This window comes from Oryx dammah, unplaced genomic scaffold, assembly GCF_014754425.2.
Source record: "Oryx dammah isolate SB20612 unplaced genomic scaffold, SCBI_Odam_1.1 HiC_scaffold_10, whole genome shotgun sequence".
NCBI lineage: Eukaryota > Metazoa > Chordata > Mammalia > Artiodactyla > Bovidae > Oryx > Oryx dammah.
The window spans coordinates 17,112,048-17,139,162 of NW_024070194.1; the positions used below are offsets into that span (position 1 = coordinate 17,112,048).

General features: G+C 41.6%; 1 protein-coding gene and 1 non-coding gene across 5 annotated transcripts in view; both read right to left on the minus strand.

Annotated features, from left to right (window-relative positions):
* The window catches only part of RPN2 (ribophorin II), a 51,861-nt gene that overhangs the window by 16,130 nt on the left and 8,616 nt on the right, over nt 1-27,115 (minus strand). For all 4 annotated transcript variants that reach the window (XM_040247358.1, XM_040247356.1, XM_040247359.1 and 1 more), the window contains exons 3-9: nt 22,804-22,899; nt 22,098-22,273; nt 15,322-15,397; nt 14,173-14,307; nt 11,866-12,042; nt 10,298-10,416; nt 9,465-9,570 (exon numbers count right to left, since the gene is read on the minus strand). In XM_040247358.1, the coding sequence (XP_040103292.1) occupies nt 9,465-9,570; nt 10,298-10,416; nt 11,866-12,042; nt 14,173-14,307; nt 15,322-15,397; nt 22,098-22,273; nt 22,804-22,899 (885 nt within the window). The remainder of the gene's footprint in view (nt 1-9,464; nt 9,571-10,297; nt 10,417-11,865; nt 12,043-14,172; nt 14,308-15,321; nt 15,398-22,097; nt 22,274-22,803; nt 22,900-27,115) is intronic.
* On the minus strand, nt 24,328-24,458 carry LOC120869598. The gene has a single exon (XR_005722569.1). It is a non-coding gene; the product is annotated as a small nucleolar RNA SNORA38 (small nucleolar RNA).

Sequence of the window (27,115 nt, forward strand, 5' to 3'; positions counted from 1 at the left end):
CTCCTTATAAACATTTTCACAAAGAGGAGCTAGCCAATGCTATTAAACAAGAAATTTTTTTTTAAATTAGATTCGAATAAATGTAAATTTCCAAAAGAGAAAACACGCTAAAAGTCTACTCAGGGGAACTTTTTTATTTGCAATCCCAAAGCACTTCTAATCTGTAAACATATCTATGAGACTTTCAAATATTTGAAAAACTTGAATGTAATGCTCAAGGTAATCCTTGCCAAATCCACTGGTTTACAGCCTAAGTCAGGATAAAGGAACAGACAGAGAAGTCTGGGCAAATAACTGAAGCAAAGCTTCAGCATTTTTCTCAAACACACTATGAAGGTGTGACAGCCTCAAATCAAGGGCAAAGAAGAAAAATTAAAAAGGGATAAAGCTAGCTATCAAGTAATTCTTTTTAACAGCCTCTCTCCTGCCTCCATAATAACTATTTGGTGACAATAACCTCAATTATCAGATTGAATGGGGGGGGTGTTCTGTTTGGCTCAAAAAGAAAAAAAAGAAAGCCCTAATAAAAGATTTATTACCAAAGGCCATAAGGATATTATTATCTGCTACTTTTGAATACAAAGCCACCTATTGGCAGAACTATATTTAGCATCGTAGTCTGTCACTGAATCTAGGCAACAGGGTGAATTATGGTAGGGGGAGGGGAACCGCTGGTCTTCAAGTTGAATAAACCACCAAGAAGAGAGCTAGAATCCTCTACTTTGGCCCTTGGGTGCTCTGCTGAGCAAACAGCTTCACAACTCATACAGGGCTCGGAATCAGAGCCAACTTTGCTATTACAAAGCTCAATCCAGAGAGGCACTGACAGGACTTCCATTTGGAGAAAACCTGGAGTGGAAGGCTCAAGCGAAGTAGTCAACGAGCTTTGGTTAGCAATACACCCCACTGAGATCACTTCCCCACAACCCCCAAGAGCATCTGGAGCGCCCAGGTGCAGGGAGAGACAGAGACAGCAGGATGCACTTCCTGTCCTAGAGTGAAGCATACAGGCAGAGCTAAATTGCAACAGAGCAGGCTGCTGCTTTGGTGGAGGGAGGGACAAAGCACTATAGAAGCACAACAGGATCAGTGACCCAAGTCGGCAGCCTTGGATGGGGAGGGAAATGGGTAGCAGGAGGGCTTAGGCAGGCCTCCAGTTTAGGGAGAGGCAGGACCTGAGCAACCACTCCATGCTATAATCTGTTTTCATAGGTAATTACTTTGCAATCTTCATCAACTAGATAATTCCCTCTTCACTTCTCACTCTCTTACAGACTCATTTAATCTGTAAATGTGCTTTTAAAATCATCCCACCTAAATGTCCATAAACAGGAGACTAGTTAAATAAAGAATGGGATATTCACATACACTTTGAATTACTCTGGAGCAATTAAAAAGAACACAGTAGGTATCTATGGACAGATAGGAGATATATCTCCTACTTTTGAATACACAGTCACTGATTGGCAGAATTATATTTAACATTACCTGTCACTGAGTTCTGGCCACTGGGTGAATTATATGGCAAGGAAGCATGGGGGTGGGGAGTAGTGGGAGGCCATGAAGCTGAACAGACCCCAAGGGGTAAGCTGGGAACCTCTACTTTGTAACAAAAGCAAAGAATATAACTGTTTATAGAATGATTGCTTTTGTGTAAATAAGAAAGAATGTGCATACATTCAATGATATGGGCATTCTTCTTTTTCAAAGTAAATACAGTTAACTGTTACTAAAGAAGAGGGACTGGATCGAAGGGATGAGAGAAGGCTTTTATATTTCATTACATACTTTCTTACACTTTGAATTTTTAAACTACATGCATATTCCACTATTAAAAAAAAAATAGGGGTTACCTGAGCAATGACACTGTGTGACAAATACTTTCTTCTTTGTAAACAGTTTTGTATTAAAAAGTACCACCCAATAAATATAATTTAAAAAAAAATCACTCTCCCTTTCAACAGATGGATAAATACAAACAGATGGTTAAAGATTTGTATAAGGTTCCTCAATGTATCCTAATTATAGTGATAAGGAAGCCATCAACTTGTGGGGTTTTACTCAGAATCCTGACTATAAGCTTTCAATAATAACATGGTCACTAAGGCCTGCTAATCAAGATTCAACTGTGTGTTCATTCGGAAGACTTAAAAGCATTCACAACGGAATAATGAAAGGGCAAACTGCAGTGAACTCCAGTCCTTTTGGGATTGCTCTCAGCCCTAATTTTAAAAGGCCCCCCCAAGTTACAGCTTCCTGTGTTGCACAGAAACCATAGGGCTGCTCTTAAATAGGGAACAATTTAAAACAAGTCCTTCTGCCCCTAAAATCTTACTGCAAATGGTTCTCTGGAAACATTTAAAAGAAAAGCTTTTTTATGCTACTCTCTTAGAGCAAACTGAGAAATAAAAATCACCATAACTTGTTTCAAAGCCCTGTTGTAAAGGGTTCAGAGGAGGATCCCTGTCGATTAGCCGCTCCTTCTTCCTTCAAACTAACACTGCAGGATTCATTTTTTTTTTATAATAGGAAAGGGACTTGTTTAGCTACTTTAAATGCCACTAAGCCTGCTTTACAGTGAATCCACCAGTCCTTCCTTTGCCTGTGCTGCACACCACATACACCTCAAAAAGTTTTAAGGCCAGGAAATGCAGTCTTTCTGCTGAGAGTAATAGCCTCCCTGTTTAGCTCATTACTGTCAAAAATAATGGTGCATTAGGGGCAATTAATGCTAATGACAGCTTCTAAAACCCATGCTTCCCCTGACAGCAAGTCCAATGTCAATGAGTGCTATTACAGGCCGTCCACACCAAACCACTGTTAATGCACTCTGACCAATGTCAAGCATCTCTCAGGAGAGTAAACAGGACCTGCTGACCTGCTCTGAGGTTCTAAGTGTGACTACTACTGAAATTACAAAGTGAAGTTGCGTATGTGACAGAAGTCAGAGCATGCACACAAACACACACACACACACACACAGATAAAGCTTAATAAAATGAAGAGTAAGAGAGGAGATTTGTAACACTTATTCCATCACCGAGAAGAAAAAGGACAGCAGTGGCCTCAATGGGAGCTTATTATCATTGCATGAGTAACAGAGCTATAAGGCATTTCTGCTATTCTGTACTTACTTAATTTTTCCACCAACCACAGAAATATTTGCACAAACACCAAATTTGATGTTACAAAAAGTCAAGCTGTTCTAACAATCAAGACAGCATAGTACTGATATAAGGATAAAGGTATAGATTAATGGAATAGAACCACAAGTCTAGAAATTAACTTTATATTTACAGTCAATTGGTTTTTGACAAGGGTGCCAAGACGAATAGAGAAAGAACAGTCTTTTCAACAAACGGTGCTGGAACAACTGCTCATCTACATGTAAGAGGAGGATGCTGGATCCCTACCTCACACCACATAGAAAAATTAATTCAAAATGGATCAGAAACTTAAATGTAAAAGCTAAAATGATAAAATTCTTATAAGAAAAATAGGAGTAAATCTTCATGATCTTGGATAAGGCAACAGTTGATTAGACATGGCACTTAAGTCAGTGTTTCTTTCAGTGAAAGAAACAATTAAAAATATTGGGACTATTGAAATTAAAACCTTTTGTGCATCAGAAGACAACATTAAGAAAGGGAAAAGACAACCTACAGATGGTGAGAAGATACCTGCGAATCATATGTCTGACAAGGAACTTGTATTAAGAATAGACACAGAACTCATATCTCAGGAATACAAAAAGACAATGGAGTAAGAAAAGGAAATAAGAGTTCTACAGATTAGGAAGGAAGAAATAAAAAGACAATTTTTAATGGGGAAAAGATCTGAATAGACATTTCTCCAAAAAAGATATACAAATAACCAATTAGCACATAAAAAGATGTTCAACATTATTAGATATCAGAAAAATGCAAATCAAGTCACAAGATACCAATTCACACCCACCTAGGAGGGTCAAAATGAAAAAGACAGAAAATAAATAACAAGAGTTGGTGAGGATGCAGAGAACTTGGAATGCTTATACATTGTTGGTGGGAATGTAAAGTGGTACAGCTTCTTTGAGAAACAGTGTCAGCTCCTCAAGAAGTTAAATGTACAGTTATCACATGACTCAGTACTTCCATTCCTAGGCATAAACCTAGAAGAATTGAAAACAGGTGTTCAAACAAAAACCTGTACACGAACGTTAGCAGCAGCATCATTTATACTATCCAAAATGTGGAAATATCCCATGTCCATCAACTGATGAACGGATTAAAAAATGCAGTATATCCACACAAGGGACTATTCGATTATTTAGCCATAAAAAGGAATAAAGTACTGATACATGCTATAACATGAATGAACTTTAAAAACATTATGCTAAGTTAAAAACACAAAAAGCAAGATATTGTATTATTCCAGTTATATGTAATGTCCCAGATAGGCAAACCATAGAGATACAAAGTAGATCAGTAACTGCCAGGACAGAGAGGAGGATATATTCTTATAGAACATGGAGTGTCTACAAATAGACACAGGGTTGCTTTTGGGGGTGATAAAAATGCTGTGGAATTAGATGGTAGTGAGGGCCACACAACTCTAGATATACTAAAGATGCTGAATTATCTACTTCTAAAAGGTAATTTTCTGGTATATCCTCAATAAAACTTGTTTGAAAGAAAAAAGAAAGCTGCTTTGTACAGAATAAAAGGCTCACCCCCCACTAAAAGATGAATTACCACAGTTCTAAGGGCCTTGGAATGCGGGAAAACATCTTTAATCTTCAGACCACTCCATCCTTTTCTTCTCTTAAGTGGGCTGAGATGGAAGCTAAGCACTGAAAAAACAAGAGTTGGTCTCTGCCCATAGGGAGCACCCAGCTCAATGAAAAAGCAATACTTACAAGCAAACAATGGTAATACAATGCAGTAAAAACAATTATGGACACAGTATAAAATACTATAGCAACAAAATAAGCCAAGTAGACTGCAGCCCTAAATATAAGGGGAAAATAACTTAAAAACTCTTGGAAGAAAATACTAGGGAATACTTTTTGGATCTTGGAGCAATGTAGAATTTTTAAAAGAAGACACAAAAAAATACAAACAATCTAGGGGGAAAAAAAAAAGACTTTTAAATTAGGCTTCATTGAAATTAATTTCTGGGCATCAAAAGACGCCATAAAGGAACATTAGGGAATTATATCTGATGCTTATGACTAAGGATTTACTAATACATACTGCTTCAGAATATATGCAGCGCCTAAAAAAAAAATCAATAACTAAAAGACTAACAAATGAAAAGAAAAAGACAAGAGAGACATGGCAGTTCAGAGAAGGAACCTAAATGGCCACTAAACACAAGACAATATGCTCGATCTTACTAGTAACCAAAGACAAACATTAAAGCAACAAGATACCATTTCATATTTAACAGATTATCAAAACTCATCATACCAGATACTGATAAGAATATGAAGGAAACAGCAACTTGGCAAAACATAAGAGAGCTGGAAGATGAGCATACCCTATGATCCCACAACTTTACTCCAGATAAATAAAATGTGCACGAAAAAATGTACCAAGATGTTTACAGCAGCACTGTCTGCACCAGTGAAATTCTTAAGTGTCCATAACAGAAAATGAATTAATAAATCTAATGCACTCATAAAAGGAAGACAATTTTATGACAATTATTTATATTTGTGCATATAGCTCTAAGTTTGACATGCATAAATATGGCTAACTGTCATAAAATTAATATTGAGTGAAAACAAGCAAATTGCAAAAGGATGCATATAATGAAGCATATAAATCTGGGGAAGATGCAAATCAATGCACTATACTGCTTAAATATACATATGTTGCAGAAACGTAAAAACTGGCGTTGGAACATACACTTCAAATGTGGGGAGAGGGGAGAGAAAAAGAACATACAGAGAGCTTAAGTTCAATCTACAGGGTTTTATTTCTTACCAAAATAAAACTAAATGAAGGAGAGGGGTTTCCCTGGTGGTCCAGTGGTAAAGAATCCACCTGCCAATGCAAGAAACACGGGTTCGATCCCTGCTCCAGGAAGATCCCACATGGCAGGGAGCAACTACGCTGTGCGCCACAGTTACTGAGCCTGTGCTCTAGAGCCCAGGAGCTACAACTACTGAGTCCGTGAGCTGCAACTACTGAAACCCATTTGCCCTAGAGCCCATGCTCCACAACAAGAGAAGCCACTGCAGTGAGGAGCCTGCCTGCCACTACTCAACAGTCCCCCCACTCTCCACGAGCAGAGAAAGCCTACGCACAGCAATAAAGACCCGGCACAGCCAAAAATGAAATGAATGAATAAAATAAAGGAGAAAACATAGCAAAATGTTTGGGTTTGAGGGAGACAAATAGCTGGTAGGTATATAACAATGATACTATTCTCTATTCTCCTCTGTATTTTTATTAGTCTAAACTGAAAAAATAAAAATAAAATTCTAAGGGAGCACCGGAGAACAAGATTTGAATTAGATCTTACAGGATGAGTACTTCAGCAAGGGAGGGGAAGAACATTCCCCATGGAGGAAAGAACAGATGCCTAAATGCATGTGCACGTAGAGTACAGATGAGGACCAGTATGCAGCCGAGAGCAGCTAGAGCTGAGTGGATGAGGATGTAACCACAATGAAGGACGCCCGTGTGCCTCGCGTGGAGGGCCTTCAAAAGGCACACCGAGAAGTCTAGACCTTACTCATGCGCAATAGGGAACCAAAGAAATGTCTAACCACAGGAACACTGTGATTTTGATCATTCTAGTGGTGTTTATGGCGCTTATGAAGTGAAGGGGGCAGAGACGGAAGACAATGAAACTTGCTGGAAACTACCTACCGAAACTATTTATTTGGGATCTACCGAAGTGGGACCAAGGAACGAAGCAATCATGGAAAAGCCACTTAAAGGTGGACTCAGCAGGACTCGGTGACTGACTGAAGTCAGAAGTGGAAAGGAAGAGAGAGATTAAGAACGGCTGTGATGCATGGGTATGGCACTTAAATTGGGTATATCGGTATCAAGACTGTACAGGTAGAAGAAGGAAGAGGTTTCAAGCAAAAAAAAAAAAAAGCCTGCCTTTCAATGAGTTCAGCTACAAATAACAAAAATAAGGCCCCTTACAGAAGGAAATTAAAAGTGAAAGAATCTGAATTTTAAAGGTTCAAGGCACACACTACAATAATTTCTAACCAAATCCGTGTTAGTGAATGGACTAGGATCAGATGTCTCCTGCCTAAAAAGGTCAGACATGAGGTAGAGAAAAGGCAGAGAGATTAGAGTTCCAGAAAACATCCTCCTTTCTGCCAAACTTTTAATCTAAATGTTGAATCTATGTTAAGTAATGGCCCACTTTTGAAAAGGTCAAACTTTCTAGCTTTGTGTCCTTTCATTAAAGAAAAGTGACACCAGGCCAACCAGAGGAGCTCTCCGAAGGCCGAATTTGGGATAAAATGAGCTAAAAAATAAATGATGACAGTAACGGATTATAAAATATAGAGCAAAATAAGAATCCATGAATAACTAAATGCAGGGAGAGGTGGACATTTTTTTCTTACAGTGAAAGTCCAACTAATAAATGTAGACAGAGTGAAAGGGAAAAATCACCTTTTGGCAAACACCGCATTAATAACTCTTGCAGGCAAAATCATCAGGGTTATCTACATTCTCAAAATATCACTTCAGCAGACACTTAATTACAAAGCAGAAAAACAGCAACTTTACAATAGAAAAACCTAGCAGACGCCACCTTAACCAGGAGATGAAGGTTAACATCACCAGCAATGAGACATACCAACAGCATATACTTCCTAACACTATACACTGAGAAGGAAAATTGCTTTTAAAGTATTTTTGCATGACCTGAATACAGCAGACAAAATCAAAGTAAGGAACACTGTACAAACTAACTGGCCAGTACTTTTCAGAAGTGTCAAGGTCACAAAAGACAAAATACCCAAAATACCCTGAAGGAGGGTAAAGGGTCATGGCAACTGAAGGAATATGTGATCCCAGGTTGAATCTGGGACCAGAAAAGGGACATTAGTAAGATACTTAGTGGAATCTGAATTAAGTCTATACAGATCAGTTGATAGTATTGTATCAGTGTTAATTTTCACATATTGAAATTGTATTAGTTATATGAGGTATACATTTGGGGCAGCTGGATAAGGGGTACACAGGAATTCCGCATACCATTTTCGCAATTTAAGACTGAAATGATTTCAAAATGAAAAAGTTTAATTAACAAAGAAAAGTCAGTAGAAAATGACATTTGAATAGTGAAGAAAACAGCTGTCACAAATAGCATATAGATAACTATTGAAAAGGCACCGTAACACCACAAGTTCCCCTGACCCAATAGAATGGGGGACAGTGTGGCCACGTAGATGCAACAAAGACAGTGGCAGAAACCTGAAGAAATGACAGCTCTCAGGACAAAGCAATATTATGAACAGGCCGGCAGCTACAGCTGCACACAGGTCTCAGCCTCTAAGCTAGCTCAACAGTCACCAGGGCACGTAACTAAACCAGTACTGTGCAGGGGATTCACCCAAGCACAGATAGGCTAGAGGTTCTGGACAAATTACTTTACCTCTCTGAGCCTCATCAGTGAAAGGAAAAGGACTCCACACATCTGTTAGGACTGTTGTAAGAATAAAATAATACAAGCAAAAGCACAGAGAACTGTGCTGTGCATGTCACATGTTTTTGTGCTGATGACCCTAAGCCAGAATAAGAAAGGTTAAACCGTATCTCATAGTTCAAGAAAGTAGGAAAATGTGTAATTCATCTTCAATAAACTTTTATCCAAAAAGATAAAAATGAAAGCCACAGTGCCTGAGTGGCAAACTTCAATTACCTGAGAAAACCACTAATGTGAAATAGCTCATTCTCACAAAGCATCAGATAAATAAGGCAGAGCTTTCCACCCTTAAAACCACTCGGATCTTCAACACAACTCGAGACAGCTAAACATCTGAAACACAGTTCATTAGGAAGGATTACTGATTTCCTTTTGTACTTCACCCAGACAGCCTCGCTATGCTGCTACAGGTCACTTGATGCTTCTGGTCCCCTTAATTAGCACCAAGCCCATTTCTAAATCTATCAAGGCCAACTGCAGCAAACATCTTAAGAATATTTATATCTCAGGGGAATTAGGGATGATTTTAATTTTTTTCTACTTCCTAAATTTTATGTTAAGAGAGTAATGCTAAGTTACAATGCAAAATGAATAATTGACAAATCCAGCTGCCTATGATCAAGTTCTTGGCTGAGCCTGTCAAACAGCATAGTTCAAACCTACCTCTCTCTTAACATATTCATTTTAACTGGGTCATAAGTGAGGTCAACACATGTAAATGGTTAATGCCATGTGCCTGTATGGTCATTTCCTTGGGTATATTAACACGGCAATGGGGATGACAAGAAAGCACTTACCTCTACAGTATTTGCAATGTAACGGTTGTCACCTTCAACTTTGACAGAAAAGTCATAATAACCACTGGAAAATTTGACATTCATGAAGTTCAGCTCAAAAACATCCCTGTTAAAAATGACAGTGGGGTTAGCGACAACTCACACAGGAAAATCACAAATGGACACAACAAACAAGCTGCGAAGTGCGGCATCCCAGGGTGTTCCACGTTTTCACTTTTCCACTTCCCACCCATCTTGGGCCACCTCCTGTTCAATCACATATTATTATGAGGGGCAAACTTCAAAACCACCTAAAATGACCTTCTCTTTCAAGTCTCCGAACTCTTCTTTTTCTATTCCCTACCCACCCCTCCTCCCAGCTCCTAAAAATCCCACCTTCTTCGGGCAAGTCTTCCACAATTAAATGCAAAATAGGTAAGTCTATAGTAGAATACCAATTACATTTTTTTTTAAGTGGAAATGTTCAAAGAGGTGGGCGGAGGGTAGTATAATTGTAGGTAATTTTCTGTATTATTTCTCTTTTCCTGTGCTTTTTGAATTTCCTTAAAAAGGGCATATCTTACTTTAACTTACTAATTCAAAACTTAAAAGTTTCCTATAAAAACTAACCCTTAATTTTTTTTAAATTACCTAACAATAACTCACAGCCACTGAACAGAAGACTATGGAAGTGTTTTAAGCCTATGGGGGAAACGTTCCTGACACACTGTTATTAATAAAGCATAATCCTAAATGTAGGCAACTTTGGTTTTATGATCTGGGTTATACTGGCTGCAGGCTAACTTTCCAAAACAAGTGTGTTGGCACTCTGCAGAGATATGCTCAGGACTTACCCGATGGGGGTGAACGATGTCTTCTGGAGGACTGTAGCTCTGGAAGCAACAGATTTCGCATGTTCTAGTTTAACAGTGGCCTGAGTCAAAGGCTGGGACAGAACGTTGGTGACCTGCAACTGGAAATACATTTCAAAATTATCTGTAGCCACAGAAGCTGAGGGAGTACAGATTTTCGCTTCTAGGGGTGAAAGCTTTATCCACAGGGAGCGAGCTCTGCTGGGGGAGAACCATTTCATTTCAAGAACCGTCTCTGACCTGTGGCCTACTATCTCTGGGGGAATCAAACAGAAGAAAACACAATTAGTTCGGAATGGCATAGATTATAGAATGTTAGGGGCGGGGGAGATCTTAAAGATGATTTTACCCAATGATCTCATTTTTCAGGTCAGGAAACCAAAGTCTAGGGAAAGACAATGACTGGCTTCAGATCCACAGGCAACATTTCCTTCTCTCTGATCCCCTGATCTTCCCACTCTACTGCTCTACTACAGTACTTAAAAAAAAAATTATTAGCAAGAAAAATACTTTATGAAGGTATGGGCAATGAGAAAACTGAAGAAATATGGATAATGTTAATAACAGTCATCTGTTGAAAGTAGACTATTTGCCAGATACCAGGGTAAGCACTTGTATCTATCCTATCACCAACTGTCTGAGACAGCTGGTATAATCTTCACTTTACAGATGAAGAAACTGAGGCCACAAGAGGATATGGGGCAGCTGAAGGCCACACAGCTAAGGACTGAAACCCCAGGCTATCTAGCTTCAAAAGCCAGTACTGTTTCTACTTTGCTTTCTTAGCTCCCCTGATTCATGGTGAACTATATTACCCAGGTGAGTTCTCACCCCAGTCTTTGCTGAGGGGACGTGACATTTAAGTAGAGGAACAAGAGGCAACTCTGGAGTCTGGGGCACTTCTCCTGGAGAGTATCTGAAGGGCCCTGCAAAGCACAAGAACTGATGGGACAGGTGGACAGTCCGATGTGAACTTGTGTATTTAGATACAAACAAGATGCTAATTTCTTATGCAGATTTTAGTTTCTCACTGGTTTCCAAACAATAGCAACAAATCCCTCATTGGAATGGAAAACTCTTAAAGTGTGTGCATTTTGCTCTGTTCAGACAGTTAACACACACAACCGTCCTTGCTTACTGCTGAGGGGACGGAGTGCTATGTTATGAAGAAGTGGAAAGATACACTGTCGGCTCCAAGGAATAAGAGACCTGACATTGATCTTAACAATGTAAAAGAAAGCTATCTTAAAATAATGGATTTAGAAAGTCTGGGTATAGGAAAATACAATTTAGAAGTAAGACTTCTCTATACATCTGGACTTATGAATCCATAAATGCAGTTTTCCAGCACTTCATTGAAAGCTATACTACTTCAAATACTACCCCCCCAAAAAAAGATCCTATGACTAGTTTACAGAGTGGTCATCCCCATTTGCTCTTCATTTAAGAGATCTGTCCTCGTGGGGGTTATCACTGGCTGTGTAGATTTCTGGAAGCCTAACACTGGAAACGGCAATCAGAGCAGCACTCTGGGGACATGGAAGTCATACCCGCAGGATAGCCTGTTCCTGAGTGTAGGAAGGAGAGCCCTCGGGCACAACCACAACGGGCACGTGGTAGCGATTCTCAGAGAGCGCAGCAGCAGCAGAGGCCACACTGAAGGCTTCAGAGAGTGACTCAAAGTTCTTCTTGCTGAAGATGGCATTCATGAGCTGGATGACCTGATCCTGCAAGAAAAGGAGAACACAGCTTGAGATCTTCCTCAGTCAGGCAGCGGGGACAGCCACCCCTCCCTTTCCACTTGGGCTCAGTCATTCCTCTTCTGTTTCCAAGTGTTCACATGAGAAGTCTTTCAGCCACTAACCAGTTTGGTAGGGGTGGGGGAAGCAAATATCCTGCATTTAAGCATAAAACTTGAATTTGGTTGGTTTTTTGCATCTTCTAGTACAAACTGAAAGGGATACATTTCTTTGTCAACCATTTATGAATGCTTGCTGTACAAATGTAAGCAACTTCTAGACAACTACTGAGATGTAAAAGTTACTATACTGTACCTATCGCAGTACCCATTTGTTCCATGTCTATGTGTGCCAGGCACTGTTACCGGTGTATTAACTCAGATCATGACAAAGAGCCTGAAAAGACTGCTCTCAATCCTTTCCAAATAAGGAAACTGAGGCTAAAGGAAGTTAATTAACTCTTACAAGTTAAGACAGAAAGAAAAAGAGAAGAAGAAGGACCAAAATTCACATGTAGGTCTGTTTGTCTCTGAAGTCTTTTCATAATAAAGTATGTCCTTTCCTATTTCCCCTCACCCTCCCAGCTTAGCTCCCCTCCTACCCAGCCCACCTCCACACAGGATGCTGGGACTAAGTTGGTGTTTACAAGACCAAACTGCACAGCCAAAATGTACATTAGAAAGAAACTAAAATAACTCTCCATTAAGAACTAATGGGCTGCTTAGAGAAGAGGACTGAAAGCAATTTTAAAAAAAAGTAGAACCTAAAAGGCATTATTAAAATTCTAGAGGTTGTTTGCTTAAAAGGAAACATTTTCCATTTCAATCAGTTTTGTTTTTTAAAATCTACCATCTAACAAAAGAGCTCCCCTTGTTCCCGACAGTGTTATTCACAGTCGACATGAAATAATTTTCTTTAATTGTACCAATTACATTTTCCATCACTAAGCTGTTGACATGTTAAAATGGGGGACTGTTCACCAGAATGGTTATATCAAAAGCAGTGACAGCAAAATTATCCCAGCCAAATATCTGGTTGGTAGAAGCCTGGGAATAAAGCAAAACAAAGTTTAAGTTGTTTTATCCAGAATATCACCAATTCATCAACTGCACTGTGTACAGGAAAATCTCTAAATGATTTGTACCATAAGACCCATGTTCTTGTACTTTCACCCATAATGGAAATTTAATGTACTTTCACCCATAATGGAAATTTAATAAGAGTTGGTATCTCTAGACCTCTAAAAACTGAGGATGAAGGAGAAGACCACATAAAAATGCTAACATGTGAATAAATTATTAGATCACAGCCTCCAGAGAAAATACAAAATTAACCCAAATTACTCGAGAAAGGTAATTATTTACTGCTTAGTTGAAACTCGGCACACAACTCACAATGCATTTCTACCACACAAAAGAAGTGGAAGTTCTAACTGGGGACCCAAATCTTTCCTCCTCAAATTAAAACAGCAGCAGCTTGTATTTGAAGTCCTTGAGATCAAGGGTTGGTCACCTTCTTACAAACAAGGGGTATCAAGAGGGTCCCACTCTTAAGACTTCCCACACACATTTCAACTAAAGGTTCCTTCAGGTTAACAAGCTCCTCTTGAAAAAAGAAAGAAAAGAATTAACTCTTGGTGGATGTCTGGTAGACAAACGCCTCTCAGTGAACTATGTCAATCAGCACAGATTAGCTCTGATTGAGCCATTGCCGAGGGTCGGAGGGAGAGAGAACAGGCAATTTTGACATATAGGGCGCTTCTCAAGAGAAACAGGATGTGCACAGGCCACCAGCGTGGAAAGAATTCACGAGACAAGCAGTTAGGAGCACTGGGAAGGAAAGGGAGGTGGACAGAGAATAATGTACTTGGCCTTTGTGCCACTACCTCATGACAAAACCATATTCCATTTAAAACAAGTGTAGCAGTTTGCTTTCATGCCTGTCCCACTGACAACCAGTTTCTCAAGAACAGGCTTCACATTTTTCTTTCTCATTTCCATGCTGAACCCAAGATAGCCCAAAGCGAACCAAATAGCCCTCTCTGAAAAGCTATCGTTAGGAGATAATGTCAGGACGCCTTTGAGTTTCATGTCAGAGAACCATGACGTAGGCAGGCACCTCCTTAATGGATGGCTCCGTCTCCACATGGTCCAGAAGCCTGTAGGTGGCAGCTATAAACAATGCCGTTGTTTCCAGTCCTTCTTCAAACTGGAGATACACACCTCCCAGTTCATCCAGGCGAGCAACAAGGTCCTGTCATGACAAAAACGGAAGCTGGTTGGAAGTCACGGTATAAAACAGGTAAGATGGACAAACCACCGTCACCCCAGTGCAGACAAGGTTTTGGGAAATGTCAGTCTGCAGACCACTTCAGTCACTCAGTGCTTTCTCAACAAAGGTGCTTAGGCAGAAAGTGAAGTACAGCATACAGGCATCTGAAGAGAACGGTATCTTCTGTGGCTCTGAGAGTGCTCCTTTCCTGACCCCTTCAACTTATGCCCAAGCCCAGGAGTCAGGACACTCAAGGCACCAACTGCTCTGGGCAGAAGGCCAGTGGGCCAGGCTGCGGTGTAGCCAGAAAGCATTGTGACATGGATGGATTCAAAGGCCATCCGTTTGGATACAACCTCTAGAGCTAAGCCTTTCTCCTCCTTAATCAATGCTCTAAAGGATGGAGAGAGACACACTGCTCTCCTGTGGAACATGATGAGCCAGCTAACGTGCCTGCGGGGCAACCCAGTGACAACACTGTCAGACTGCCTGTCATCACTGGCTATGCGGTCCATGAGAGCAGGCTCTGAGCAGCACGAGGGCCTGGGCAAAGGATGGAAGAAGAGCAAAAACCACAGCGACCACTTGCTGAGTGTCAATTCTGTACTAGGCACTTTAGAACTCCACTTGTTCCTAACTACCACCATGTAGGGAAATTAAGGCTCAGGCATTAATAATTTGTCCGAGATAACAAAGTAGTAAGTAAAAAAAAAAAATCGAATTTCAGGTTTGTTATGTTCTAAAATCTGTGGACTATGAGACCATACCTACAAAAGTAGGATGAAGTAGTTTGTTGTCTCATTGATGGTGTAACTATACTTGCCTAACCAATATTCCCTATGAAATATTGCTTTGATACAAAGAACAGAAGTGTGCCATGGATATGAAAAGAAAGGTAACTGGCTGTAACAAATGATTCATGTTTATCTGCAAGACCCTTCTAATGGGTTTCAAGGACAGGAACTGGGAGATTCCCTTGGCAAAATAAACTTATACCTCAATCTCCTCCACGATGCTTCTCAGGTCAGCCTGCTGGGACAGGTAGGAGGCCGTCTGCAGAGCCTGGACTGTTCTGGAATGTAAAGAGTAGAACCCCAATGAATGGCAAGTCTCTATGCATCCCTTCCTGTATCAGGATATCTGCAAAAATATCCTGCTCTTGTTCTTTAGAAACGTAAGACAGTCTCGGGCCTGAAGGAGCTGGTTTATAATCTATATGGGAAAGAGGCAACAAAGACCATTACATTACAAGGAGTTCCCTGATGGTCTAGTGATTAGGACTCAGCGCTCTCATTGCTGGGACCCCAGGTTCAATCACTGGTTGGGGAACTAAATCCCCTAAGCCACATAGTACAGCCAAAAAAATAGACCATTACTATCACAAAGTTCACTACAGCTAGAGAGAAGGCAATCTGGGCAACAGGATCCACAAAAGTACTGAAGGCAGAGAGAAGAGATGGAGCACTAGTGAAGCCCCTTCTGAACCTCCGTTTGGTTCCTAATAGCACTGCACTGAGAACACTAGACTAAGACTTCATTAGCTCTAGAAGAGATACACTCTGAGAGAGAATGGGAGTCAATTCAACCAAGGTATATTGGGCATCCCCATGTCATATGAGGTACAGTGCCAGGCAGAGGCTAGCTACCTGTTAACTTTCTACTTTTCTTGCTCCAAGACCAAAGAAACTCTGTGGAATGTACATATGTAGGTTGCTGGTAGAATCTGGAGCAACTTTTCTGAAACCAGATGAATGCAACTGAAACAGGAAGCATTTGGTAAACACATAGCTGACACTTTTGCTGTCGCCATCCTGCTAGGAGACCTGAAAGCTGCTCGTCCTTGAGGCATTAAATCAGGTGAAAGGAATAAAAGATCTGGTTCTCAAACCAGAGTCTATTCTTTTTTTTTTTCCTTTTCTATTTCTATTACCATTTATTTCTGACTATAAAAGTACACATTTGTCAAAAATTCACATAGATTACTAAAGAAAGTTACATTTCTTTAGGTTATTTAAGAAAGTTAAAATTCTTGTAATGCCTACCCCTAAAAGATAACTGCTCTCCAATTTATCTTTAATTTAATAGACTGTACACACTTTTCCATGAGTACATGTAAATGTATTTCATCCTTATTAACAATGACAAAGTATTATATTGCTTAGATGAACCATAATTTACTCACTTAATCTTCAACCGATGCATTTATGTTTTACTAGGTCATATAGTGATGTAACTGTTAACCCTCATCCATGGTTGTATATGTATATATACAATTTAATTCACTGAAGTGAAATTCATGTGAAATTAGCCATTTGAAAGTAATCAATTCAGAGGCATTTAGTATGTTTGACAATGTTGTATAATCACCACCTCTATATAATCTTAAAGCATTCCCATTAGTCCAAAATATTACCCCCATATCCATTAAACAGTCTCATTCCATTTCCCATCCCCACTCTCTCCCTGCCCCCTGGCCCTGGCAATCTGTGTTCTGTCTCTAAGGATTTACCTATTCCGGATATTTCATATAAATGGAGTCATACAAACGTGACCTTTTGTGTTTAGCTTCTTTCATTAGCATAATGTTTTCAAGGCTTGTCCACTCTGTAACACAATCAGCACTTCATTCTTAAGGTGCGATGTAGTATGTATGTAGTATGTATGTCCGACAAAGGTTTGCATAGTCAAAGGTTACGGTTTTTCCAATAACTACTGGAAAACTATTGTATGGACGTGACAGCTGAGCGCCAAAGAACCGATGCTTTCAAAATGTGATGCTGGAGAAGACTCTTGAGAGTCCACGGGAATGCAAGGAAATCAAACCAGTCAATCCTAAAGGAAATCAACCCTGAATATTCACTGGAAGGACTGATGCTGAAGCTAAAGTTCCAACACTCTGTCTACCTGACGTGAAGAGCCAATTCACTGGAAAAGACTCTAATGCTGGGAAAGATTGAGGGCAAGAGGAGAAGGGGGTGACGGAGGAAGAGATGTTTGGATTGCATCACTGACTCGACGGACGTTGAGTTTGAGCAAACTCCAGGAGTTGGTGATGGACAGGGAAGCCTGGCATGCTGGGGTCACAGAGATGGGCACGACTTAGTGACCGAACAACAAACAACAAGTAAGTAAAGTATGTCCATGTAAGATATTTTATTAGGTTCTATTCTCTTAATGTGGATAACTTGGAATGGAAATGGTGCTTTTAGAAGAGAAATGGAGGGAGCTGAGGACCCCTGGTGGTGAAGCTGATGCTGCTCAACCCCAGAAAGGTTCTCTAATTCTCAAGAGATGACCAGGCCTTTGTGTAAAAACACCATTTATCAAGTCAGTATTTTGGGGGATGTAAGGAGATTGGTCCTGGGTGTTCTTTGGAAGGAATGATGCTGAAGCTGAAACTCCAGTACTTTGGCCACCTCATGCGAAGAGTTGATTCATTGGAAAAGACTCTGATGCTGGGAGGGATTGGGGGCAGGAGGAGAAGGGGACGGACGACAGAGGATGAGATGGCTGGATGGCATCACCGACTCGATGGACGTGAGTTTGAGTGAACTCCAGGAGTTGGTGATAGACAGGGAGGTCTGGCAAGCTGCAGAGTTCATGGGGTCACAAAGAGACGGTCGGACATGACTGAGCGACTTAACTGAACTGAACTGAGAGAGAGAATCTGTCTGCTTTCGTTGTGATCATAACAATTTAGATTTTCTAAAAGCAAAAATAAACAAATGGGATCTAATTAAAATTAAAAGCTTCTGCACAACAAAGGAAAACATAAGCAAACTGAAAAGACAGCCTTCCGAATGGGAGAAAATAATAGCAAATGAAGCAACTGACAAACAACTAATCTCAAAAATATACAAGCAACTCCTGCAGCTCAATTCCAGAAAAATAAACGACCCAATCAAAAAATGGGCCAAAGAACTAAATAGACATTTCTCCAAAGAAGACATACGGATGGCTAACAAACACATGAAAAGATGCTCAACATCACTCATTATTAGAGAAATGCAAATCAAAACCACAATGAGGTACCACTTCACACCAGTCAGAATGTCTGCGATCCAAAAATCTGCAAGCAATAAATGCTGGAGAGGGTGTGGAGAGAAGGGAACCCTCCTACACTGTTGGTGGGAATGCAAACTAGTACAGCCACTATGGAGAACAGTGTGGAGATTCCTTAAAAAATTGCAAATAGAACTGCCTTATGACCCAGCAATCCCACTGTTGGGCATACACACTGAGGAAACCAGAATTGAAAGAAACACATGTACCCCAATGTTCATCGCAGCACTGTTTATAATAGCCAGGACATGGAAGCAACCTAGATGTCCATCAGTAGATGAATGGATAAGAAAGCTGTGGTACATATACACAATGGAGTATTACTCAGCCATTAAAAAGAATACATTTGAATCAGTTCTGATGAGATGGATGAAACTGGAGCCAATTATACAGAGTGAAGTGAGCCAGAAAGAAAAACACCAATACAGTATACTAACACATATATATGGAATTTAGGAAGATGGCAATGATGACCCTGTATGCAGGACAGCAAAAAAGACACAGATGTGTATAGCGGACTTTTGGACTCAGAGGGAGAGGGAGAGGGTGTGATGATTTGGGAGAATGGCATTGAAACATGTATAATATCATGTAAGAATCGAAATGCCAGTCTATGTCTGATGCAGGATATGACACGCTTGGGGCTGACGCGCGGGGATGACCCAGAGAGATGTTGTGGGGAGGGGGGTGGGAGGGGGGTTCATGTTTGGGAACGCATGTACACCTGTGGTGGATTCATGTCAATCTATGCCAAAACCAATACAGAATTGTAAAGTAAAAATTAAAAATAAATAAATAAATTAAAAAAAAAAAAAAAAACAATTTAGATTTCCTCCATGGAAAAAAAATTCCATTAAGGTGGCAAGCTGGAAAACAGAGGAGTCAGAATTCACGGAGATGCTTGTTAGAATGCACGTGAGAAAAGGAAACCTGAATTTCCAAACAAGACAGAAATCCCACATCTGCCCACAATAAAAGCTGAGCCCAGAAGAGACTGCTAGGAGAGCCAAGAAGACAGAAATCCCACATCTGCCCACAATAAATGCTGAGCCCAGAAGAGACTGCTAGGAGAGCCTAGAAGACAGAAATCCCACATCTGCCTGCAATAAAAGCTGAGCCCAGAACAGACTGCTGCTACTGCTGCTGCTAAGTCGCTTCAGTCGTGTCCGACTCTGTGCAACCCCATAGACAGCAGCCCATCAGGCTCCACCGACCCTGGGATTCTCCAGGCAAGATCACTGGAGTGGGTTGCCATTTCCTTCTCCAATGCATGAAACTGAAAAGTGAAAGTGAAGTTGCTCAGTCGTGTCCGACTCTTAGCGACCCCATGGACTGCAGCCTACCGGGCTCCTCCGTCCATGGGATTTTCCAGGCAAGAGTACTGCTAGGAGAGTCTGGAAGATAGAAATCCCACATCTGCCCACAATAAAAGCTGAGCCCAGAAGAGACTGCTAGGAGAGCCTAGAAGATAGAAATCCCACATCTGCCTGCAATAAAAGCTGAGCCCAGAAGAGACTGCTAGGAGAGCCTAGAAAGAACTTTTCAATTAAGGTATCATTTTTCTCTTCTTCGGAACAAGAGAGCGTCACGCTGGTAACAACCTCAGAAGTTTTCAGAATGAAATTAACCCACTTAGCTTTTATCATTGGCTTCACTTATTCCCCAGTCAGCAACTTCTCTCCCTCTGGAGCACTGTATGCAAACACTAAGAAAGCAGATCCTGTCTCACTAATATACTGTTGATGATTCAAAGACACTGGCTTATGAGAGACCACAACAGCATCTTTTTAGATTGTTCACTCAAGCTTACAATGTTCTTTTCCTGTTCTAGACAAGTTTATGAACATTCATTTCCTAGAATAAGTTCAATTAAATGTAGAAGGCCCATTTAGAAAAGTCTTAATTTATATAAGATTTCCTAAAACAGGCCAATCAAGTAGTAATATTATACAAGGCATTCTGCCAGTTTGATCTTCACAATAACCCATGAGACAGATATCATTCTCCCTGTTTAACATATGAAAACACTGAGGTTTAGGGAGGTTAAACAGCCTGCTCATGGTCACAAAGACATTAAGTATAAGAGGCTGGACTTGAACATTTCTCTCGCATCCCAAGCGTGTGGTCTTCCTACCTGAAGTTTTTTACAAGAGGAGAGAACAGAAATATAAAAATATTGTTTTGAACTTAATTCTTTCTTGGGCACCTACCATGTACCAGGCTCTCTGAGCACTACAAATAAAGCTTACAATCTAATCCAGAAAAAATTACAATACAATCAAGGAAGTAACCAGCTCCCTAAGAAAGGGCCCTGAGAAGGACATGCTCTAGCGAGCACGAACTCCATGTGGCCCATGCCCACTAAGACCAGGCACTGCACTAAGCTCTTCACAAGAACCATATTATTGAACCTTGATATTTGTTCTATGATGTAAGGATTACTGATCTCATTTACAGATGAGGCTCAGAGAGGTTAGTAACTTGCCCAAAGTCACACAGTAAGAAACAGAGCTAGTATTCAAACTCAAGTCTAACAGACCCCAAAATGGATGTACTTTGTACTTCTTTCTGTTTGGAGTTTAAAGGAGGGAGATTTCCCTTTTTCCTCAGAGGGCAATGGAAAGATTTTTCTGTAGAAGATGGCATCTGAGTGAGGCACCGACAAATGGATTCATGACAGGAGACACAGCGGTGGTACGTCCTGTGACCTAAAACCAGAGGACCACAAGGGCCAAGCCCTGGGCAAAGTGTGCACAAAATTTCATTCCTAGGAAAAGTCCCGGCCCCCAAGTCACTGATTACTGACCACGTGAAAATGAGTGGGATGAGAGAGTGACAAAGAGAAAGGCAACTGACTGTGAACCTGCTCTTAACAAAGCTCCAAGTTTAGAAACATTTCAGTTCTTAGCAAAAACCAAAACCAAACCAAACACTGGGAGACAACTGAACTATTCTGCAGCAGGGCACTGTGTCACTAATGTCTTGCTGACGATAAACAGGAGTCCAGGTACTCCAATCCCTCTCAGGGTTGCAATTAAATGGGGGACATGTAGAAAATGAAATATACATATACTGTGATTAATGAGGAGTTTCAGGATCAAAGGGGGAAAAAAACCATGTGCAACTTTTAAGCTTAGTAAACAAGCTGAAGTCAGTTACAATACATGTATAATAAATGTATAACAAACAGAGAAGTTGCTCAGCGTTCCTTCCTAGTGGGTGCTTCTCCTTCACCTAAGCCTTTTGTAGATGAGCAGGGTTGGATCCCTAGGATACTCTCCCCTCTGAGCCTCTACTCCCCCGCTGGGTGCTGTCACCCACAGCTCTAAGGGACCCCATGAGCCCTCCTCCAAGGCAGTCTCCACCATCACGCTGTGGCCTGGCCAAGCCTCAGCATGAGACGCACATGGCTCCCTGGCCTCCCTCTCCCTTGGTCACTCATACCCTTGCTTCAGCCCCTAACCTCAAATGCAATCGTGTCTCTCTGTAGCAGCACGCTTATGTTCTGACGCAGTATTTGCCCTGGCCAGAGCAGCTACGGGGGACCATGTCTTGGGGAGCTGCATGATGACATGGACCTTAGGACAATACGATGTCTGCAGTGCCGACAGAGCGCCTGGAGCACAGCAGGTGCCCGGACGACACCTGCAGAAGCAGTGCACGAAGCCTCTTGGGGAAGCACCTGAGAAGCGCTCGAGATGAGGACTTACGCTAGCACAGTCTCCTCCTTGCTGAGGCGGGCAGTAAGGGCACTGAGCGCTTCCTGGGAAGCCAAGGGGAGGCCAAAGCCACTCAGGGCTGCCACTGCGTGGTAGATCTGGGCCACCGAGGAGTCTTCACTCACAGCTGCCAGCAGCAGGTCTTTGGTCTCGTTTGAAACAGAGATCTAAGAAAGGACAGGTAGACCCAGAGTTTAGAACAAGTGAGGGCAGCCTGTGGTGGCAGAGCAATCGCCACAGCCACATCACCCACTTGGTCTTTGATCACTCTCTTCAACATTTCAGAAGCCAGAATTAAATATCTGGGAAACCTCAGCACAACACTTTTGAAAATATTCTGGCAAGTCACTAGCCTACTGATAGGGTTCTCCTGTGATCAAAAAATGGATTTCTAGAAATCTGGTGTGGGGGTATTCATCTTTCACTTTAAACATTTTGAAATGTTAAAGGGAGACTGTAAGAAAAAAAGCAAGACTTCCCAGAAGAGAGGCAACTCGAGGAAGAAGTTACGTAAAAATTCATGAAAAGTGAAAACTTGAGAAACATAAACCAAGGCCATTTCTTTAGAAAAAAAAAACCCACAAGAATGGAATTCCAGTAGTCTCCTTGCTAAAAAAAAAATCTCACGTGACCACCTCTCTTTAAAAAAGGACTTGATAGTTTAAAGAAAACACAAAGATGAAGAAGCTGAACTCACCTCACACCCTGAGAGGGCCTGGCTGGACTGGGCGGCATAGAAAAGGGAATCCACGTTGCTGGGATCAAGGTTTGATTTAATGAAGGTGCACGCTTTCTAAACAGAGGGAAAATCAACGGTAAGTAGTGATACACATGATGACTGGGTCAACTGTACCTTTTTTTTGAATGATGAATAAAATTCTGAGCAATCTATGATGGCTTAAAGGACCAATTACACAATATTTCATTTTTTAAACGTATTTTTCACAGGAAGCTGTCTTACTCCCAAATGCTAACTTCATAGGGCTTCCCAGGTGGCTCAGATGGTAAAAAACCTGCTTGCAAAGCATAAGACGTGGGTTTGATTCCTGGGTTGTGAAGACCCCCACCTGGAGAAGGGAATGACTACCCACTCCAGTATTCTTGCCTAGAGAATCCCATGAACAGAGGAGCCTGGTGGGCTTCAGTGCATGGGGTCACAAAGAGTTGGACATGACTAAGCAACTAAGCATACACACACACAGTCCTTCTAAATCTGGAAGTAAGGAAAGACAAGGTGGTCACTCCACTGACCACCTGCTCTGGCTGCAACCTGTGCAGGGTGCTTATGATGCTCTTCCTCTTAATGAACATGAGCACCCCGTGGCAGATATTATCATCCCCAGTGAAGAGAATAAGAAACTGAGGTTCAGCATTGGTAAGTAACCTCATGAAGGTTACAAAGCTAATAAGTGGCAAGGTCTTCACTCAGATGTCTCCAAAGGTAAGTCAGTTTCAACATATCTAAAAAGGATTTGAAGAAGAAAACAATCTATTCAAGAAATCAGCGGAATGTGGCTAATTGATGTGTGCTTTGTCACCACCTGGTGCTTTAACAACAGAACAACATCCAAAGGCCCAAATGATGATGGTCATTGTTACCACTTTTTGAGCACTTAAAATGTGGCAAGCAGTGTTGACAAGCGCTGTATAAGTGTTTCTCCTTTAATAAGAGCATCTATGCATTGCTGCTAAGTCACTTCAGTCGTGTCCAACTCTGTGAGACCCCAAAGATGGCAGCCCACAAGGCTCCCCCATCCCTGGGATTCTCCAGGCAAGAACACTGAACTGGGTTGCCATTTCCTTCTCCAATGCATGAAAGTGAAAAGTAAAGTGAAGTCGCTCAGTCGTGTCCGACCCTCAGTGACCCCATGGACTGCAGCCTTCCAGGCTCCTCCGTCCGTGGGATTTTCCAGGCAAGAGTACTGGAGTGGGGTGCCATTGCCTTCTCTGATCTATGCGTTAGGTCCTCCTATCACCTGAATTTTACAGCGAAGAAAACTGGGGTATAAGGTCACTCAGCTCTTAATGGAGTAACTGGAATTCAGACCCAGGCAGCCTGGCTTCAGTCTGAGCTATACAATCTTTCTAGCGACTACAAAAAGGACCAGTTCCTGTGTAAAACCAGCATCATGCCTACTGTACTTGCTTTGCAGAGACAGATCTACCAGCAGTCTGTGATTTCAAAGCTCAAAATGTCAGCAGCTTGTTTTTGCTTTCTTTCCTATGTGGGATGGTTGATCTTGAGCCTGCAGGAAGGAAGCTGGCCCCAGACTTCTCCAAGTCCACATTTGTTTGCCTCCAATTCTTACGTGTCTAAAGACAGGAAACCACAGACACGCCTTTGTAGGAGGGTCATGCATGCTCAGTCATGTTCCATTCCTTTCGACCCCGTGAACCACAGCCTGCCAGGCCCCTCTTGGGGAAAATTCCATGAATATGGAGGCAAGAATCCTGGAGTGGGTTGCCATTTCCTCCTCCAGGGGATCTTCCCAACTCAGGGATCGAACCTGCATCTCCTGCATCGGCAGGCAGATTCTTTACCATGGGGTCACCTGGGAAGCCCTGCATATACAGTGCTTGACCCAGAAATGAAAGATGTTCATAACACCGAAAATCAACTCTCACTCCACACTCCACTGTCCCAGAGCTGTGCTCTCCTCTCGTACTTACTTAACCCCATTCCTCTCAGTTTTCCGGCTGAATCTGTTATGACAAAATAACCAAAATCTCCCCTAATGATCTATCTATGAGAGCAACCAACTCAGTGGATCTAACAGAACTGAGGGAGTTCTCCCTACTCACTGAAATCAACAGCTGAGCAGGATACACCCCTCTACAGTAATAGAGACTCTTTCTCAATTGGTTTATTTAATGTGTATCTCTAATAAGGAAATCCACCAGCTCCTAAATGTCCATACAACTCCCTTCCTTCCATGGCTTACAATGTACACATCACACCCTCACCACAGCATGTTTCATAAGTGATTAGAAGAATGAAGTATGTGATTAAGCCATTTATTTTCTGATTAAGAGGCACATTTAGAGAGCTTTCATTTCTATTACACTAAAGTTTACAATTTATTCATTCAACAAATATTTGTGGAACAACTTCTGTTCAGTAGGCATTAAGCAATGTGGATGGCAGTTTGATAAAAAAAATAAGACGTCAATGTACATGAACTACCACTATTACATAATAGTACTTTTAAGACCTAATACTGATTACACACGTATTACCTGCCATCACCATACTAACCACCCTACATCCATCACCCGTGAGCTGCGTACTCTAACTATTTCCATGTTACAGATGAGAAAACAAAGATTCTGAAAGGTTCGGTAAGCAGCACAGGTCCCTCAGTGGTGTGGTTGTGAAGCCAAGATCTTGAAGCCAACCACTGAATTAGGAAGAAAAAGCCACAGCTAAACGTACAATTTGGAGAAGGAAATGGCAGCCCACTCCAGTATTCTTGCCTGGAGAAGCCCATGGACAGAGAAGCCTGGCAGGCTACAGTCCATGGGGTCCCAAGAGTCAGACACAACTTAGCGACTAAACCACCACCACCACCAATCACACAATTAGCTGTGGTTCTAGAGAAGACTCTCGAGAGTCCCTTGGACTGCAAAGAGATCAAACCACTCTATCCTAAAGGAAATCAGTCCTGAATTATTCACTGGAAGGACTAATGCTAAAGCTGAAATTCCAATACTTTGGCCACCTGATGCGAAGAGCTGACTCATTTGAAAAGACCCTGATGCTGGGAAAGATTGAGGGCAGAAGGAGAAGGGGATGATAGAGGATGAGATGGTTGGATGGGATCACCGACTCACTGGACATGAGTTTGGGTAGACTCTGGCAGTTGGTGATGGGACAGGGAAGCCTGGTGTGCTATAGTCCATGGGATCGCAAGAGTTGGACACAACTAAGAGACTGAGCTGAATCACACAGTTACCCCCGAATCACAGTGCACTGCAGCTGTCTGGATGGCTTTAGCCTATACCTTCAGCCTGGGCCAACATCCACTCAAACTTGTGGTATCAGCAGAGAACACCCGCAGGGGCAAGAGTCCAATCTAAATCCACATGCAGCTCCAAATCCTAGGAATCTGCCTGTCAATGCAGGGGACTTGTTGGGCTCAATCCCTGGACTGGGAGGAAGGATCCTACAGGCCGCAGGGCAACTGGGCCCGTGCACCACAATTACCGAGCCTGCACTCCAGAGTCCGTGAACTACAACTACTGAAGCCCACTTGCCTACAGCCTGTGCTCCACAGCAAGAGAAGCCACCGCAATGAGAAGCCTGCACACCACAGCTAGAGAAAGCCCGCATGCAGCAACAAAGACCCAGCACTGCCAAAAAATACAGAAATAAGTCTTTTTTTAAAAAAGGTATCATTCAAGTTAGAGTAAGACCACCCCACTCCCTGGATTGAATCCTATGGTCCCACAAATGTTTGAAATCCATCAGTAGAAACCACTCATCTGCATTCAAATCCGCCAAAATGTAAAATTAACCTAATAATCCCATTTTCTCTCCTATACCTGATGATACAAAACCTCTGCTGGTCAGGACTGCTCCACCCTATGCCTCCCAACTGTTCTCTCTTCCCAGGCCCTTTACAGACACCATGGGCTGTCCATACAGTATCTACACCAGCCCCGTCTGAACTCTCATGAATAAATTATAAAGAACAAAATTATAAAAGCAAACGTTTTAAAATATTAATTATAACAATAGTTAACAATCAAAGGGCCTTTCATGGGCCTGTTACCTATTAGCCATAACATGATTTCACATTATCTTTTTAGTGATCCCAGGAGAAAGGCATCATAACTTCCATTTTACCAAGATGGAGCCAAGATCAAAAGCTTGGGCTAACAACTCTGCTACCTGTGCACTTTCTTTTGAGCAAAACTAATTTTATCAGGTGGTACCTTGACCTTGAGGGTTTACAACAACATGAGGAATGCTGGTTTCAACAGTTACACACAGAAATACCAGGCAGGAA